The sequence below is a fragment of the Eschscholzia californica genome, unplaced genomic scaffold, assembly GCF_041429995.1.
Source record: "Eschscholzia californica isolate CP2 unplaced genomic scaffold, dmEscCali1.0.p SCAF_1, whole genome shotgun sequence".
Lineage (NCBI taxonomy): Eukaryota > Viridiplantae > Streptophyta > Magnoliopsida > Ranunculales > Papaveraceae > Eschscholzia > Eschscholzia californica.
Window position 1 is genome coordinate 32,592,696 of NW_028238198.1, and position 18,179 is coordinate 32,610,874.

The 18,179-nt window shown below is 40.1% G+C and overlaps 2 protein-coding genes and 1 pseudogene across 3 annotated transcripts; 1 reads left to right on the forward strand and 2 right to left on the reverse strand.

Annotated features, from left to right (window-relative positions):
• Window positions 1-3,319: 3,319 nt before the first annotated feature.
• LOC147566166 (uncharacterized) lies at window positions 3,320-5,631 on the reverse strand. Its single transcript, XM_086653662.1, has 4 exons — window positions 5,121-5,631; window positions 4,413-4,559; window positions 3,959-4,302; window positions 3,320-3,868 (listed from the first exon to the last, which is right to left on the reverse strand). The coding sequence occupies exons 1-4, from the start codon at window positions 5,629-5,631 to the stop codon at window positions 3,539-3,541; spliced, it is 1,332 nt and encodes a 443-aa protein (XP_086509788.1). The 3' UTR covers window positions 3,320-3,538.
• A 3,527-nt stretch (window positions 5,632-9,158) lies between these two features.
• LOC147566167 (uncharacterized) lies at window positions 9,159-10,427 on the forward strand (annotated as a pseudogene).
• A 308-nt stretch (window positions 10,428-10,735) lies between these two features.
• On the reverse strand, window positions 10,736-16,475 carry LOC147566168 (DHHC-type zinc finger family protein). 2 transcript variants are annotated; one of them, XM_086652664.1, is made up of 10 exons: window positions 16,392-16,475; window positions 15,601-16,164; window positions 15,410-15,520; window positions 13,990-14,379; window positions 13,636-13,704; window positions 13,488-13,559; window positions 13,105-13,233; window positions 12,921-13,001; window positions 12,588-12,767; window positions 10,736-11,704 (listed from the first exon to the last, which is right to left on the reverse strand). In XM_086652664.1, the coding sequence occupies exons 2-10, from the start codon at window positions 15,640-15,642 to the stop codon at window positions 11,006-11,008; spliced, it is 1,773 nt and encodes a 590-aa protein (XP_086508790.1). In that variant the 5' UTR covers window positions 15,643-16,164; window positions 16,392-16,475; the 3' UTR covers window positions 10,736-11,005. The 2 variants fall into 2 exon arrangements, with proteins under 2 accessions (XP_086508790.1, XP_086508789.1); XM_086652663.1 differs by having other exon boundaries at window positions 15,601-16,203; window positions 16,392-16,461.
• Between the last annotated feature and the right edge of the window lie 1,704 nt (window positions 16,476-18,179).

The following is an 18,179-nucleotide window of genomic DNA, read 5'->3' on the forward strand; positions in this document are numbered from 1 at the left end:
TCTGAAAAATGCTATCTTTTCTTCGCCACCCTACGCAAGTCGAAAAACTTTGAGTGGACGCCAGCATGCGAAGACGCACTTCAACAACTCAAAGCGTACCTGACCTCTCCACCTCTACTCTCAAAACCCAACGAAGGTGAGAAACTTTATGTTTACTTGGTTGTTGCAGAAACGGCAGTAAGCGTCGTGCTAGTACGAGAGGAAGATAAAAAACAACTTCCAGTTTACTATGTGAGCAAGTCACTTCTAGACGCAGAGACGCGTTATAGCCAGTTGGAGAAGCTTGCACTTGCACTGGTCCACGCTGCTCGTAAACTCAGACCTTACTTCCAATGTCACTCAATGGTAGTGGTTACAGAATCCCCGCTGAAGAACATTCTCCATAAACCAGAACTCTCTGGACGCCTTACCAAATGGGCAGTAGAGTTGAGTGAGTACGACATCTCATACCAACCAAGGAACGCCATCAAGTCACAGGTACTAGCTGATTTCATTGTTGATTTTTCACCTAACATATCGGTGCATGCAGAAAAAGAATTGTTGTGCTTAACCGACAAAAGCGAGCAGAAGTGGAACCTATCAGTAGATGGTTCAAGCAACATGAACGGTGTAGGGTTGGGGATAGCTCTGACTTCTCCCGAAGGAGATCTAATACAACGAGCTATCCGTTGTGCGTTCAAAGCAACAAACAATGAAGCTGAGTACGAGGCACTTATAGCTGGACTTACACTTGCAAAAGAAATGGGAATCCAGAGAGTAGATGTTAAGTCAGACTCCCAACTCATTGTCAACCAATTACAGGGAACTTATCAAGCACGTGACGCCAAAATGACTGCATACCTTGCTCACGTAAAAGAGTTACAAACTTCCTTCAAAGAAATGAACATAACACAGATACCTCGTCTAGAGAATGGACATGCTGATGCGCTCGCTAACCTCGGTTCTTCAATTCAAACAAAGGTAACTCAAAATATTCCTCTGGTTTTGCTTAAGTGGCCAGCAGTATGGAAAAATCCTACTTCAGAGGTAGCCCTACGGATCAAATCGATAGCTGGATGAATCCGTTGATTCGATACTTGGAAAATGACGAGTTACCAGAAGACAGGGGAGAAGCGAGAAAGATTCGTGCTAAAGCTGCCCGATACACCATCCTAGATGGGCAACTACTCAAGAGGTCATACTCAGGACCTTATCTCAAGTGTATCACCCCACAAGAAGCCAGGTACGTCCTCGCTGAATTACATGCAGGAGAATGTGGGGATCATTCCGGAGGACGCAGTCTAACAACTAGAGTACTCACTACCGGGTACTATTGGCCAACTATGAGGTCAGATTGCATTAATTTCGTAAAAAAGTGTGATAGTTGTCAGCGCTTCGCACCCACATCTCATCTCCCCCCAGAACGTCTCAACTCAATACTATCTCCTTGGCCATTCATGAAATGGGGGATGGACATAGTAGGAAAACTTCCTACAGCACCTGGACAACGGGTGTACATGTTAGCTGTGACGGACTACTTCACCAAATGGATTGAAGCAGAAGCATTCCACCAAGTCCGTGATAGAGAGGTAAAAAGTTTTATTTGGAAGAATGTCATTTGCAGGTTTGGCGTTCCAAAAGAAATTGTGACCGACAACGGTTCGCAATTCATTAGTTTCGACTTTCAAGATTTTTGCAAAGAATGGGGGATCAAACTAAACTTCTCAACTCCGAGATACCCCCAAGCAAATGGACAAGCTGAATCTTCCAACAAAACAATCATGAACACAATAAAGAAACGATTGAAGAAAGCCAAAGGCGCCTGGGCAGATGAACTACCAGGAGTCTTATGGGCGTACAGAACCACTGTTCGAACTCCGACAGGAGAAACTCCTTTCTCACTCGCTTATGGCTCAGAAGCCGTCATACCAGCAGAAGCAGGACTTCCTTCTACCCGTTACCAATGGACAGAAGAAGAAAGTAACTGGCAACAACTCAATCACAATCTCGACACGCTCGATGAAATTCGTGATATGGCAGCCATTAGAAATGCAGCTTACCAACAGAAAGTAGCACGTCATTACAACAGAAACATACGAGCTCGAACGTTTAAGGTAGGAGATTGGGTACTTCGAAAGGTGTTCCAGAACACCAAAGAAAGCGGCGCTGGAAAACTTGCACCTACTTGGGAAGGCCCGTATCAGATCACTAAAGGGGTAGGACAAGGCGCGTATAAAATTCAAGCACAAGATGGACGTGACATAAACAACAGTTGGAATGTCGTGCATCTCAAACTCTATCATTTCTAAACTCTATTGTTACTTTTTTGTTTTCTCTCCTACTTGTACATGTACTGACTTAGGCATCGGAGAGTCGGTGGGATTTCCACCGACTATAGCCCCTCAACGGAAATTGTGCAGGTAACAACATCTTCACATCAGTACACGTTTCATGCTCACAAGAACATGTCGAGAGGAAATGGGAAGTAGTTTTCGCACTCTAAACTCAAATATTCCATCTTTCGCTTCTCTTTTAGTACTTGACTAACTTGAGCGTCGGAGGGTCAATGGCTATGCCATTGACCACTTGTTTCTTCCTCCACAGGAAATCGAAGACACCTCTTGCCGAAGGTTAACACAGCCTAAGTCCAGCACAAAGTTCAGTACTACACTTAGGCTGGGGGGAACACACTCATGATGTATTTTCACAGGACAAAGAGATGTGGGAAAAACAAACGAATGAAGAAGCAACAATTGAAGAAGCAATAAAATGCACATACAGACATGAGAAGAAGCAACATTGCACGTAAAGACGTATGAAGAAGCAACAATTGAAGAAGCAATAAAATGCACATACAGACATGTGAAGAAGCAACATTGCACGTAAAGACATATGAAGAAGCAACAGATGAAGAACCAATAAAACGCATGAAAAGACAACACAAACCAGGTGTGAATGTACAACAAACTCAACTACAAGACAATCCGTTTGTCTGTCTACATTCGCAAGCATCGACAAAGTGGCAACCCGATTGCTCATTTTCTTTACATGTACTTAGCTACCCGATTGCTCATCTGTTTTACATGTACTCGGCAACCCGATTGCTACCCTTCCTATAAAAGGGTCACATACGACAACCCGATTGTCTTGTACTCGTACTAACGCACGAAATTTTCACATGTATCAATAAAGAATTTCCTGAGGTATTATTCACTTAAAATCTAAGTCTCTTACTTCTGCTTGTCTTTTTACATGCACAAAATACTTGCACAGATTCGGCATGCTCCACATCTATAAAACATAAGTCAATATGACTCATAAAAGGCAACCCGTTTGCTCATACAAAGAACGTTCACACCTTGTGTGCACAGTATAAACGTAAACAAAATACTTCATTCATAACATAACAAGTGAGAATCAACGTCTAACCAAGTTCGAGTTGAAATACTTAAAAAGAATGGGGCAAAAACACACCCATTCACGAAGTTTATCAAACTAGTACTGAAACAAAAACAGACAAGCAAAGAAGGAAATAGAGTCCACGACTCGAAAGACATCTCTAGTCAGAGCAAGAATCCAAGCTGTAATCAACATCCTTCAGGGCCTCATAACGCTCAATCTCTCCTTCGAGGTCCCATCCTGTATGCTCGTTTGCGACGTACTGCTTCATCATCTCGCCTCGAGCTACTGCCACAGTATTGTAAGTCATCTCTTTAAGCACTCCCGCACACTTCTTATGCGAGATCTTCAGCTTGGAGTACTTGGCCTCTAACTCCTCATAGCGCCCTTGCATGGATCTCTCCGACTCTGCGTGGCGACTACTCTCCGCTTCGATCTGCGCGTTCAAAGAACTAATATGCTCCTGGGCGTAGTTCGCACTCATCATCGCCTACAACAAAGAATATGGACGTTAACACATACAAGTCGGGAAGCCAATGATGTAACAGACGTCTGTTCTAACACTTTTTGAACTACAAACCTGGTAACCACTAAGCGCAGTCTGCTCCAACGCCTTCTGAACACCTATCTTCTTAAGATAAGCTTTATCACTCTCAGAAGTTAAGGAGCTAGAAACACGTCGAAGGGAGGATGGGTCTTCGAACACCGACATCGAGGAGGAAAAATCCACATGCATCGCTCCAGAGTCTGCCTCATGCGTATTAACTCCCGAGGAAGAGGGCCCAATACCAGAAGTAGGGGGATGAACGAACACACACTCGGGAGACGTTTCGACTCTCGGCTTCTTCGTTGGAATTTTCTTCTTGGAGGCCACCTCCTTAGCTGATGGTACCTTAAAACTCTGTCTTGGAGCCATGTTTCCACCTGTAAGAAACAAAGGAAACAGCTGAAGAAAACATCTACACACACGGAGGAAACAGGTCAAAGTAAAACGCATGGAGAAAGCTGATGAGCGCAAAAAGCAGAACACGTACCCTGTGCACGTCTAGGAGCTGCAGACTCAGTCTCTCCGAAAACCAACCTTTTCCAACTCCTCCTCAATGCGGGCTCCTCCCAGAATTTCTGGAGCCTGACTATCTGATCGTCACGAGAAAATCCGTGCAAATTCCCGTCTGCTAATTCTACATTACACAGAGCAGACGTCAGAGTAAAACATGTGAAACAAAACATGTGAAACAAAACACGTGGAACAAAACACGTGAAACAAAACACGTGGAGCAAAACATGTGAAACCAAACATGTGAAGCAAAACACGTGAAACAAAACACGTGGAACAAAACATGTGAAACAAAACACGTGGAACAAAACACGTGAAACAAAACACGTGGAGCAAAACATGTGAAACCAAACATGTGAAGCAAAACACGTGAAACAAAACACGTGGAACAAAACATGTGAAACAAAACACGTGGAACAAAACACGTGAAACAAAACACGTGGAGCAAAACATGTGAAACAAAACATGTGAAACAAAACATGTGAAACGAGACATGCGAAACAAAACATGTGAAAACCAAACGCATAAGAACAATGCATGTGAAAGCGTAATCGACAATATGGACGACACTCACGAGCACTTCTCCATTTGAACGAGACATTCCCGCTCTCGCGCGGGGTAAACACGCCGTCCCTCTTAACAAAGAAGAACCGGCGCTGCCAATTCTTTTCAGAACGTGGCAAACCAACTATAATCTTTGCCATCTTTGGACGGACTTTGAGTTGGTATTGCCTTGATCCATGATCGTTTGCTTTCATGAAATAATGGGCAGTTACATCTTGCGCGGTTAGAGGATCATTCAGATTCTCCCCAAGCTTCTCCAAGGCCATCAACAACCTCCACGCGTTCGGCATGAGTTGAGTGTGGGCTATCCCAAACCTAATCAACACATCCCTCACCAGACAAGAAATGGGGAATCGTATGCCCGCTTCCAGAAAGTTCTCATAAAAGGCATAATATCCAGGCCGACGCGACTCGACTACAGTTTCACCAAGTTCAGGCGCTCTCATCTTTAGAGCTGCTGGAATTTGATAGCTCATCCTGAGGTTTTCTACGCACTCCTCAGTCAGCACCGAGAGTTGTTGTTCCACATCGATCTCGTCATCAGAAGACGAGTCAACATAAGGCCCTCCACCTAAATGCGGAGAAAGCTCAGCACTACTTTGTTCACGGTTGTATGGGAAAGTCCTGGCCATCCTACGTATCAAAGGGAAAACACACTCAGGAATGCCTCACACTAGTACAAGACAGACTAACTGAAGATCGCGTGCAAAATGGAGGCATGTACAAAATAAAGACACTTACGAATCAAGAACGCATATAGACGAGTCACGTTAAATTGAGGTATTTTCCGCACTACTTACAGGATTGAGTAATTTTTTCTCTTGTGAATAGATACACGTCAAAGATTTTGCACGCATCCTCCTCATGAGTACGTGTACACACCTCCACCTCACAAGTTTACGTGTACAACCACGCATATCATAAAGCTTTACATGTACTCCCACACGTGCTACTAATTTACGTGCACTCCTACAAGCTTCACCGGTTCACTCGTGCGCCAATACGAATTACAAGTTTACTTGTACTACAACTACTACCAGTTTGCATGCACATTTACAACTACTCCTAGTTTACACAACAGCTACAAGTTTCCGTGTAACTACTACGAGTGGATGCATACGCCTACTACAAGTTCACATGCATACGGGAAGTTTCATACAAGCACTAATATGGAAGAACATGCTGATCGGTAAGACAAACGAAAAATAGCAAGTTCCATACGACGGAAACAGATCGAAGGATCGAAATTTCAAAAAATGAAAAAATGACTTACTTGTTGAGAATTGGTATGAAGATCACGAAGAACGCGAAGAACAGGAGAAAACCGCCTCTAGAAATCCAGAGCTCTGAAAAAGTTTTCACAACAATGAACTTCAAAGGCCTAAGGATCCCTTTTATAGGACTCCCAACCCCTGATCAAAGGGACACATCGACTCATGGGTCACATCGGCACATGGCAAGATCCTGATGATCCATGACATAAACGCCACCTGGGCGTCCACATGGCACTACTCCGCCAAGTCCCCAAATTCGGTCTCCCCGAAAAAAGAACTCCCGGCGTCGTACTTCGACAACAGTGGACCCTCCGCGCTGCCCAGCAGCGTGAAGCAAGAGCTCCCCGCTGCCCAGGCAGCGTGGGAAGCTCCACGCTGCCCGGGCCGCGTTAGGAAGACCCTCGAAACGCCTCGAAACGCCTCGATTCAGACGAACCATCGACGTGGTCCGATAACGCAAGGGACATCTCGAAACCTGCCCGACGACGGGGAAGGTCTCCCGGACTTCTCCTCCCAAGCAGGGCTGCAACGTTGTTATCTGGTTCACACGCCTGACACAAAAATCATCTAACCAACGGGACCGCCCTCGTTCCTTCCTTCTCATCTACTCTCCAAGGAAATAGACCATTTACTTAGAGAGTGGGGGACAAACTGTGTTGACCAAAAACTACACCTGGGCCCTCGACGATAAAATGTCCATCGGGACGTCAAGCCCAACCCGGCTCGCTTGTCCTTGTTTGGGCCCAGCCCAGAAGTCTCTTAACGGGTACTCGTCAACTAGACCCTAAAACTCGTGTCAAGGCCCAATCACGTGCAAAGAGTTCCCACGTGCACAAAACTCCACACGCCCGAATCTCCACACGTCTGGCGCTCGACACGTCTATATCTCCACGTACCACGTGTAAGAGATTATTTAATGAAGAGATACTCCACATGTCAAATATATCCATAATGACAAAGATATCTGACTTGGTCAACGTAACCCCAGCAACGAATATTCCCCCATTATTGACATGCATAACATGGTAACGTCTCACATAAATGCGAGACCATGCACATGCACAATCAGAGTAGTTGCCAGAGATCATGCACAACCGTTGTGCATGTACAGCCAGCGTACACGTCACCATATCCCAAGTATCTTGACATGCATTTACTCCGTAACGGTCAGCCTTTACTCCTCCCAACGGATCACTCCTCAAGCCTATATAAAGAGGAGCACTTTCATTTCTCAGATCATCGAATAGAGAGAAAAGCAACTCATACAACTTCTTCTTCTCCACTCGCCCTCTGTTCTTCGATTATCCTCGAGACGTTTAGCATACAAGTTCACCTGGTTCTGGTCACAGACACTACTAGACGCCTCAAAGGTGTTAAAGCTTATCCTTGCTCGACGCTTCCTGCTCGACGCTTCCGGCTCGACGCTTCCTGCTCGACGCTTCCTGCTCGACGCTTCCGACTCGACGCTTCCTGCTCGACGCTTCCAGACGTCTTCGAGGAGATCACATCCTTCTTCTTGCTCGACGCTACTGGTAACGTCTACTCTCATACTCCTGATCCTTTCACTCCCGTAGATTCGAACTCCGGTCATTCTACGAGCCTAGCCACTCTCCGATTACACATCAACGGTTACATCCTCAGGCATTTCGTTTATTATTCATTGTAATACTTTGCTGACTTGACCGTCGGAGGGCCCTTGGCAGGCACCATCCCGGTGTCCCCCCAAGCCTTCACGGGTTTGTTTGTGTCTGTTCACCTTCTTTTGCAGGTTTCTTTCACACGTTGTTGGTGCCCATCAATCAGGAACTCGACGTTTGGAATTCCAGAAGACGTTTCAGCTACCGACCTTCTGACTTCCGACCCGTAGACTTCTCACCGTCTACAGGATGCTGAATTTATCAAGATTTGACACTTTATATTCCTTGAACTTTTTTGTTGAAAAATTATATTCCTTTAACTTATTTAGCAAAAATTAAGTGACAAGGTGTTGGCTTTAAAAGAAAGCTACATCAATGTAAAACTAGTTTTACTTATTCAATAGGAAAAGAAATAAAATTTGTTAAGTTTGTCGTTATTAAACTCAAAATCAACTGACAATGAGTGGAGAAGAACTAAACCCTATATATTTAGTTACTAGATCATTGTTTTCTCATATAGGACTATTTTCACAAAATTAAACCATTGATCTTGAGAAATAGTCTTCACTGAATTCGACAATAACTTCACTGAGTTACAGATTTCCAGTTTAATCTTTTCACAACCACTTTGATTTACACACTTAAGTTTTACATTTTATTGCTTCGTGAATGAGTGGATATTTGAATACTACCGTACTTGGTTTTAGAAAACAAATTGACATCGATGATATGTGAAGGTAGATTTGTTCCATGTACCAGAACAAACATTGTGGGTCAATTTGAAATGAGAGTACCTACCTAACAGTTTTCTTTTACAAGAAGACATATATATTGAAGGGGTAAGAGAATTGAGATAGATATTCTCTTTTAATTTTATACAACATTCTTGCAAGCTAAGTATCACCAACAATATAATAAAAGAAGAGATTGAGTAATTCAAAAGTAAGTAATTTATGATCATCAAAATCAAACCTTAATACTACTCAACAAGAATTCCCTAAAAGAAATAGAAGGAAGAGAAAGTGTAATTACTTTTACTAAAACAAAGTCCAAACTACTCTATCTGTTTATAGTTGTGGTGGTTTAGTAGTTGTTAGCCTATCCATAAAACATACTCAAACTCACCAACCAAATAATAGAAATTGTGTGAGAGAGAGAGAGAGAAGGGGTACTCTCTCTCTTTCTCTCTCTCTCTCTCTCTCTCTCTCTCTCTCTCTCTATATATATATATATATATATATATATATATATATATATATATATATATAGTTCTATATCAAAAAACATTGGAGATAAACCCATCAATCCCAATGGAGAACCCATCCAAGGTCATAAGGAGAGCAATCCATACTTACCTCAAAAACTATCAATACTTCACCTCTACCACAGCATTAATCATCTTACCAGTCTCCGTATCGATTCTCCTCTCGGAAGCCATTACTCCTTCCACCTCTCTTCTCCTCCCAACGGTATACTCCCGCTTTCGATTTTTTTTTTATGCAGCAGGCTTCCCAGAATCGTCGAAGTTCTTCTCAACTCTCAGTATAAAACTTTCTCAAACAATTTGTTGTACTCTATTCACTCTTCCTTTTACTCTTTCGTTTCTCCTTGTTGCTAAATCTTCGATAATTAAAGCTCTTCACCACGAAAATCCTTCTCTTCGACCTTCTTTCTTTTCTTACTTGCCCTTATCTTATCCTCTCTTGACTACCCATCTATGCAATTCATTCATAATTCTAGCAGCAAATGCTTCAGCATTAACATTACTCTTTCTCACCTTCAATTTATTTGATGCTTTCGGGTTTTCTTCTCCGAACTTTCTTCTCCTCTTTTCTGCAACTGGGGCAGTTCTTTATTCAGTTATCCTAGCAAACACCATTGTTGCCTGCAACTTAGCTTTAGTTGTCTCTGGAATGGAGAATTGCAGTGGGTTTTTAGCAATCCTTTAGGCTTGTTTTATGATCAGAGGAAGGAGTTCGGACGCTCTCTTGTTGGCTCTTCCATTCAATCTGGCTTTGGCTGCCATTGAAGCTCTGTTTCATTATAGAGTAGTGAGACTTGTTCTTCTTTTGGGTAACTTCAGTTCAGCCATGGCTTTTGAAGGACTAGTAATTGCTTACTTGTATTCAATCCTTCTCGTTCTCGACACGATAACAACCTGTGAGTTCTTTAGAAGTTGCAAGTCGAAGTCCCCGTTGGATTCACAAGATAAACACTATTATCTGATACAGATTGAGGTTGTACCTGAAAAGGATAATGGCAGTCTGAAGAGTTCAACAAATTTAGATGAACATCATGAACTACCATGAATGTTTGCAGGTTCAGAGAATCGGAAAGAAACGTCAAATTCTTGAAATCTTCTCAGTGCAAAAGATTGCTTCAAATATAGAAAGAGAGACCTGTAAATTTGTTGCAGAGAAAGTAAGCAATGATTGAATTCTAAACAAGATTTATCTGCTCAAGCAAGAGCTGAAAATGAAGAAGAATTGGGGGTAATGTCGATCCAGTTCTTCATAATTCAACATTTGTTTCGTTCTTTTTTCTCTTGTATATCTATAGCTTTTAGAGATAATGTGTTTTACTATAATGAAAAATAGAATGAAGAAACTATTAGCTGCACCGTGACTATTAGCTTTTAGAGATAATGTATTTTACTATAATCAAAATAAATTTATCTGCCAACAACCTTTGGCTCAAGTGGTAATAGGTAAGTCTTCCAACGAGGTCAAGGGTTCGAGGCAGGTGACGATTTTAAACAATTAAAAAAAACTATTAGCTGCAATTTGGATGAGAATTATTAGGAAATGGAAAAATGGCAGAACAAGTTTTAAGAGAAGATGAATTAATCTATGAACAAAAGTAATATGGATCTGAATAACATCATTCATGAATTCAACACTTCTAAAAGAAAAAGAAAAGATCGAGTTGCTTGAATTGCAGTCTGTTTCCCATCGCAACTCGACATCAAACCATCGGAAACCGAACAAAAATTTCTAGCATGAAAAGATGAGATTGGTTAATGGCCTAATGGGTCTCGACACAGATCGAAAACTTCATGATCGGGTAAAAGATGATATTGACTGTACTAGAAGCTTTCAATTTTTCCAGTTTGATGATCTATGAACAGTTCTAGAAGGAAACCAGTCACTATCTTCACCTCCCGATGCTTCGTACCCATCACTAATAGATCTCTTCTGAGAAGTTGAACCAGCAGCAGTACCAGCTATGAGCTCGCTATTTTCTTCTGCTCCTGATGAGGAAACATGGAATGGTTGAATGTCAGTTGATTCTCGACTACTCTCAGGAGAAGAAGCAATAATGGAGGTCGAAGCTGCTGACATGGCACGGCTTGTCTGGAAAGCACTCCGAGCTTCAAGTTGCAGTGGAGCTAAACTGATAGAAGTCTCTGCTAGTAGATCATTCAGCTTGCTATCAGCACTTCTAGTTGATATCTTTGATAAGGTTTCGAGGGGAAGATCCACTGGGAGACGAATACGTTTGCTACTGTGCTTTTGATTTTCGGGTCTTGGACCCATCGGTCTGCTGCTGCTGCCAAAGCTGTTCTCCCTTTCTAGCCCGAAAGGAACTTCCTTTCGAACCACAGGATGAAGAATTTTGGATTTCTTCCTTGCCTCGGCAGCAACCTTTGAGACTTCTTCTGCATTCAAGCGGGCCAACGCCCATGGACTAATCTTTACAGGTTTGGGATTCTTCTTTGTAATTTGTTCTTCTGATACCATCTTCTTTCCTGATGAACTTACTGACATGGCTGTGTCTGTAGGAATCACATCAAACTGGAGGCAAAACAACATCTTAGAATTGCTGTCAAATGGAAAAACACACAATAACAAGTCTGCGTCTGAAAGCCGTAATCATGAATATGGTTATACTAGAATATGGACAACTCAAACAAATGTAAAAAGAGGAAAGACGGAATTGTCTTTGTTGTAAAGGTGTCTTGAACATGGCATATGGGGTCGATCTCAGACCCCAACTGCAAGCTGAAAGAGATTTTTGGGCAATGGCCAAATTGGACCGGACCCACTTATGTTTCATTGCCCCAAGTGACCTAGTCTTATATTGTCTTCGTTATATAAGGTGCCTTGAATATGGGACGATCTCACACCCGAAGTGCAACCCGAAAGCTGTTGGCCAATGACCCAAATTTGGATTAGACCCACCTATGCTCTGCCGCTGCAATCTTATAAGAGTGGTTATCAATGTAGGGTTGCTAATGTCTTTCAGGCGGGAGTTTAACGGTTATTGATAACAAGCTCTTGCGAAATCTTTATAATCTTGTTTTTCATACATAGTGAAATCATCTTGCCATTCTTATCATGGACTTGGGTTTTATGACTTAACCATGTAATCTCTTGTGTTCTTGTATGTGATTGATTGTCTCTATCATCTCTCTGGTTTTCTGAGAATTGTTACAACAGTTCAGTCAAGTGGTTAAAGCCATTCAACAAAGCTCACTAGTATGTGTCTGGGATTCGATCCCGAAACTCCCTCAGTGATAGCCTGATAGGTTATGCTGAAGGGAATTTTTCGCAAGAACCCAAGTTTGCCTAGTATGTCTAAATTGGGCCTTGTTCGCTACATATTACGGGTCTTAAATCATTATGCTTCTCAAAAAAAGATACAATAAACAATATGTAGAAAGAAGAATGAACCAACCTGATCGTCAAAAATCAACCGAGGTGGGGTACACCATGCACCTCGCTGGAAAGTATTTAAGGAGCTTGCACTACTAAACCCAGTACGTGAACTCACAAGAGACATTTGAGGACTTTGTTGACCTTCTTCTTGTTGTTCCTGATCCCTCAAGGCTACGATATAGTCATATGTGCTGATTCCCTGTGACCCAATTCCACAAACAACATTAATATGAGCAGATAAAAACTTTAAGTTCGAAGGTTGGTTCAGTTATCTAAAGTTTGAAGTAATAAACACACAAGTATAAAGTGGCTCAATCATTTCAATAGACGTATCAATATTTTGTGAACTAACCTTCTTCACGAGAAGAAAATGAAAGCATAAAAGCTGAGCAAGTGGTAGAGTGGCAATCATCGCCAAAATTGTGCAGCACGCCTGTTATAATGTATGCACAAATCTTGTCAACTAATGTAAATAATAATTGATTATAAAGATAGTACTTGAGGTAAAGGAAAATAGATTAAGATCCGAAACGCACCACTACAATAACAAAAGGAACCAACGAGAAACTGCTCCCCAACTTTGAGGCAATCTCCAAAGTGAATCTCTTCCTCTCAAGAAAAGCGCAAATCATTACAAGTATTCCGCTCAGCCATTGTATTATAAGCTGCAATCTCATGCCCAAGGCGCACAAACCATGTATATTCCTGTCAATAGTCAACCAAAATGAAAAAGTAACTGAAAGTAAAATGCTTACTCAACGACCGAGGTAACCCTTGGGATGTGGAATATATTTCAAGTTTTAGTGTTTAAGAAGTACAGATGCGACTACCCCGATCTCAAGGATGTTAAAATAAACAGTTTGAATGATTTGCTTTGGACACAGTTGAGAACCTACTAATAAGGAAGGTTAATGCTTACCAAGAGTAGGGCAGAAAGCATGAGGCTGAAAAATTGACGATAGTTTCTTTTGCCAATACAATTGTTAATCCACTACAAAAATGATAAAGAATATATTAGATGTTTGCTGAAAGGCAAATAGGCTTCCCACCAAAACGAATCTATATACCCTGCAGTGATGGTCGAAGTGGTTGACACATTTATTACAAACTCTACAGTGCTTGCTGTTCTTGAAGACCTGCAGAAAAGTTAAACGCAATTTAAGTACATCTTAAAGGACTAGTTCAGCATAATTTAATTAACTAAAGTCTAAAGGTCAGTTTGTTCAAAGTAATAGATGTGTTCGGAGAGAAGAGTCCAAACTTTGCTATTTAAAAAAAAAGGTATCCAGCTAAGAAAGAAATCAGAGTGTTATAGAATGTGAAACTAGTCCTTGTTATACCTACAGACCATTCTATTTATGTTGTTACTCGTCTAAGAGTTCGAGGTTTTAGATTGCGAACACTGAATATTCAACACATACCTCCACCTTGCACAAACTACAATAAAACATGCCGTCTTCACTCATTTGTTGATCAGGTGGTTCCTCGGAATGTCTTGAACAGTTTGAGATAAGAGCACATGGAAACCATCCCAACAAAATCATGTAACGTGAACAGTGGTGTTTTCTATTTATTTCAGTTTCATCAGTGGAGTCCCCATTGACCAAGCTCTCATCAAAGTCCTTCTGTCCCATACTGGAAGTATTCGCATCCCCGGTTGAAGAATTTGATTTTACTCCAAGTCTTGACTCCTTGAGTGGTTTTTGTTTTCTAATGCCAACACTTTTGAGGTACTTTTTGGACTTGAAGACTCCAGGGTCAGCAGGATCAGCGGCTGCACACCATATGTATAGGCAGACCGAGCATGTAATCTAACAAAGTAATAAATGTCAATGAAAGCATCTGATTCAAAGACACAATGCGCTAACAAAAATCAGTAAGCTAAAATAGTCATCCTGGCCATATCTAACAAACGAAGTAACAAATGTTAATGAAGATCTGTGGTTCAAAAAACTCAATGCGCCTAACTATTATTTTGACCAACTACCGTCATATGACCTTCAGAACTCTTATTATATTGATGAAGATATCGCAGATCAAAGTTATTCTGCCAAGCACTTCAAGTTACTTTTGTGCATTAAGACCAGGAATATAAAGATATTTCTCTATTTAACCCCTAAATTGATAGGAGATCTCAAACTTCACTCTCACCAATCTCAGATAAGTGACTTATAATATCCTTCACTCGTGGTGAACTTAACCATCCAATATCCTTCTAGTAGATCATGAGTCCTTTCGAAGAATTGATAAACCGAAAAATGCAAGTTACAAGTGATATACCATTGGCAACTTGAAAAAGTGAGCTTCATTTACAAACACCATTGTTGGTTTCTTAATCAACAGTCATTAAACTTTCTCTTGGACATTTGGCTTATTTGCTGTGACAGTTTCTTAATCAACCATCTGTTTCTTTGAGCAAGATTTGGCATTGACATGATACAGATATAGTCTAGTATTTCAACAAAATGGTGAATGATGTCTTCAGAAATTCAAAATCCTAAGAATATGTTCCTCATTGTTGAACTAAGATCAAAAGGTAGAACTTCATTGAGTCCCCAAAAAGACATTAACATAACAACAAAAGCTATAAGATAAGCAGCTATTCATCTTTTATGGTAAGGGGAGAGATCACAACATCAATGACAGAAGAAGATTAACAAAAAGAACAGAAAGCATGGAAGAGAGAAACTGAAAAGGAAACAACATATACCCTTTAAATATAAAACAACGTAATGTCAGAAAATAGCACTAAAAAGCACATCAGACAGATCTGAGATAGTAAAAACCAGAGAACTAAAATAAAGAACTAAAAGAATGGAAAAGCAGAGATAATGAGCTTACAAGGGGAGTATATAAACTCATGAGAACATACTGAAACACCTTCCCAACAAAGGGGACAAAGAAGACATAGAATGCAAACCCTAGTGCCAGAAACACAGCAACAGCAACCACCTTCACAGAAAGAACTAATGAGCACCTAAAAATGAAGAAACTGAAACAAAACAGAAAAAAATAAACCCATTTTTCTTCACCTGAAGAGGATGGTAAGGGAGCTGCCATCCATGTTTCCTCATTTCCTGCTTCAAAGGGTTAATAGAAAAACAAAAATGCAAAAATGGGTAGAAAGCTAAATTAGTAACCCAGAGAAATGAAAAAAGTGAATAAACCCAAATAGATGAGTTAAATTTCTCTTCTCTCTAAAAGAAGGGTTCCATTGCCATTTCAAACACTGAGTCTTATCAGTAAAAAGGAAGAGATAAAAAATGAGGATGGTTCTTCAATATCATTCTATTCATTCATAATCTGTAGAAGAAGTAAACATCAAGATCTTTGGTGAAGAGAGGAGAGAGAAAGAGAAAAGACTGGTTTACTTTTCAAGGCCTACCATCCTAAACTCATCTTGCTAGCTAGGTACTGCTTTTTTTTCTTGTTTGTAGTGAGAAACTTTTTCCTGTAGAGTGAATCACAGTTGCAGTAGTGTTAATCTCGAGATTCATAGTAATTGTTGAAAATTGATGACCCATTTGCCATTTTTACCCTTTGGATCTAACAACTTCATTTATCATCCATCATCAATGCTATACTAATAAGAGATGCTAGAATCACAAAAGATTTTGACAAAAAAAAATTACTATCTGATGTGGCGGTTGTGATTTTCATCTCTCAACGGCCTAGATTTGGTCAAAGTTTGAAACCACACCCGCCACATCAGCTGGAAACCTTTTTTTGTCAAAATCTTTTGTAACTTTATCATTTGGTCAAAGTTTGAAACCACACCCGCCACATCAGCTGGGAACCTTTTTTTGTCAAAATCTTTTGTAACTTTATCATTTCCCTACTACATACTCTTGTGTTTTCAAGAGCTCTCTAAAAATGATTTTGAATACATTTACATTCACTCGAAGATTTTGAATACATTTTTAAGAGCTCTCTAAAATGCCCTCAACAAAAAGAAAAAAAGAATAAAAAAAGAGCTCTCGAAAATGATTTATTCCTATTCACATTCACTCAAAGATGGCAGAATTACGACAATTTAAATTGTTCTTTTACTTTTAATGACTCAGCATGTCATAGATTTAGTTAAAATCATTTTGTATACTTAGTACTTTTATTTTTAAAGTGTATACAGAAATTTTTCCAGTTATTATTGTCGAATTAGATGCAAAAAAGTTAGAGCATCACTTAAATAATTTAAAATTGATATGTAATTCGCGATAGAACCTAAGTAGTTGTAGATCCATCGAAGTAACTCTAGAAATCAGTCTCTAAATTGGTTTATATTTGTAACGTTAAAAGAATATAATCTAATTTTAAATTTATTATACTAGAGTTTGTAATATTATGAAAAGGATTATATGTATTAACTATCATATATCTTAATATACTTAAGGTAGATTTTCAACACTAGAAGTGTCAAGTGTGTTATGAAAATGGAATATGGTAAAAAAAAAAAATTATTTTGATGAAATGAATGGTAAATTTTACTTTTTTTGTTGAAAGGGAATACATTAATATTAAGAAGTCTTTACAATAAACTAAGAAGAAAAACATAATTACAATAATTAAAGAAATACAACAAAATAACAGAACTGAAGAAGTGCAAATTATAACTTCTGTTTGTAGTGCAGTCTTCATTCTGTAGCTTGCAATGCTGGCAGCTCTTCTTGAGTAAGATACACAATATTTAAACTTGAGAGTCCGCCTGGTATCTATTAAGATGAAGCTCGAATCTAACTTCTTGTAACACTTGAGATGGATTAAGCATACACCCAACATTTCCGGAAGAAACGAGGGTGTCTGCAAGATGGAATCATAGGATGATTCCGGGGTATCCCGCCAGTATTCTCCATGTACAGAGACCATATCCGATCGAAATCTACAATGTAGAAATAGTTCGGACACCTGGGAAATGGGATAGCTGTCATAGCCCGAGTATGAATACCCTGCTAATCCGACATAAGTACACAATAAAATTGCGTAAAAGGGTGGAAGTGAACATGTTACAGAACTTGGATTCAGAGTTACACCTATAATATCACCAAATACACAAGTATTCATCAAAATGTGAGCTGGAAGATAGGTAACATAGACTTCACGACGAGTATGGAGATTAAAATGCAAAGTATGGTGTCGTCCAGGATCAAAATGTAAGTTAATACTTATATGAACCTCTTATAGGATAAACGGTATGAACTCATGATCCACAAAGTTAGTCGATGGATCCACATAAATCTAATATGATTCCAGGAGGTGAAAGCTATTTGGGTGCAGTAATGGAAGACGATAGGATGAGCTCGAAGGTTGAAATTATATTCAGTTGTGGTCGAAGAGATGTGTGCACCTAGGGTTAGTTCATCGGTTACCATGAAAGGGATGAAAAAAACCACCATATGTTGGGCTCTAAGCTCGCCCTCTAACGATACAAAGCTAATCATCAACAGAGAAAATAAAGAAGACATTCAATTCCGATTAAATGAGTATCTATGAGGCAAGATTTGGTGTTAATAGGTTGAAGGTAAAGACTCCAAATTGATAACAGTCAAGATAGGGGTGTAATAGGTTGTAATAAAAAGACTACAAATTGATACCTAGATGAGATGAATGGTCTCTA

Coding starts and splice junctions, on each gene's coding strand:
- LOC147566166 (XM_086653662.1), bottom strand. CDS start 5,631: ATGGCCAGGACTTTCCCATACAACCGTGAACAAAGTAGTGCTGAGCTT. Junction 4,560..5,120: donor GATGGCAAAGATTATAGTTG/GTTTGCCACGTT, acceptor TGTGTAATGTAG/AATTAGCAGACGGGAATTTG. Junction 4,303..4,412: donor AGCTCCTAGACGTGCACAGG/GTACGTGTTCTG, acceptor TGTTTCTTACAG/GTGGAAACATGGCTCCAAGA.
- LOC147566168 (XM_086652664.1), bottom strand. CDS start 15,642: ATGAGGAAACATGGATGGCAGCTCCCTTACCATCCTCTTCAG. Junction 13,705..13,989: donor GTAGTTTGTGCAAGGTGGAG/GTATGTGTTGAA, acceptor ACTTTTCTGCAG/GTCTTCAAGAACAGCAAGCA. Junction 11,705..12,587: donor GGTTGATTTTTGACGATCAG/GTTGGTTCATTC, acceptor TTTTGCCTCCAG/TTTGATGTGATTCCTACAGA.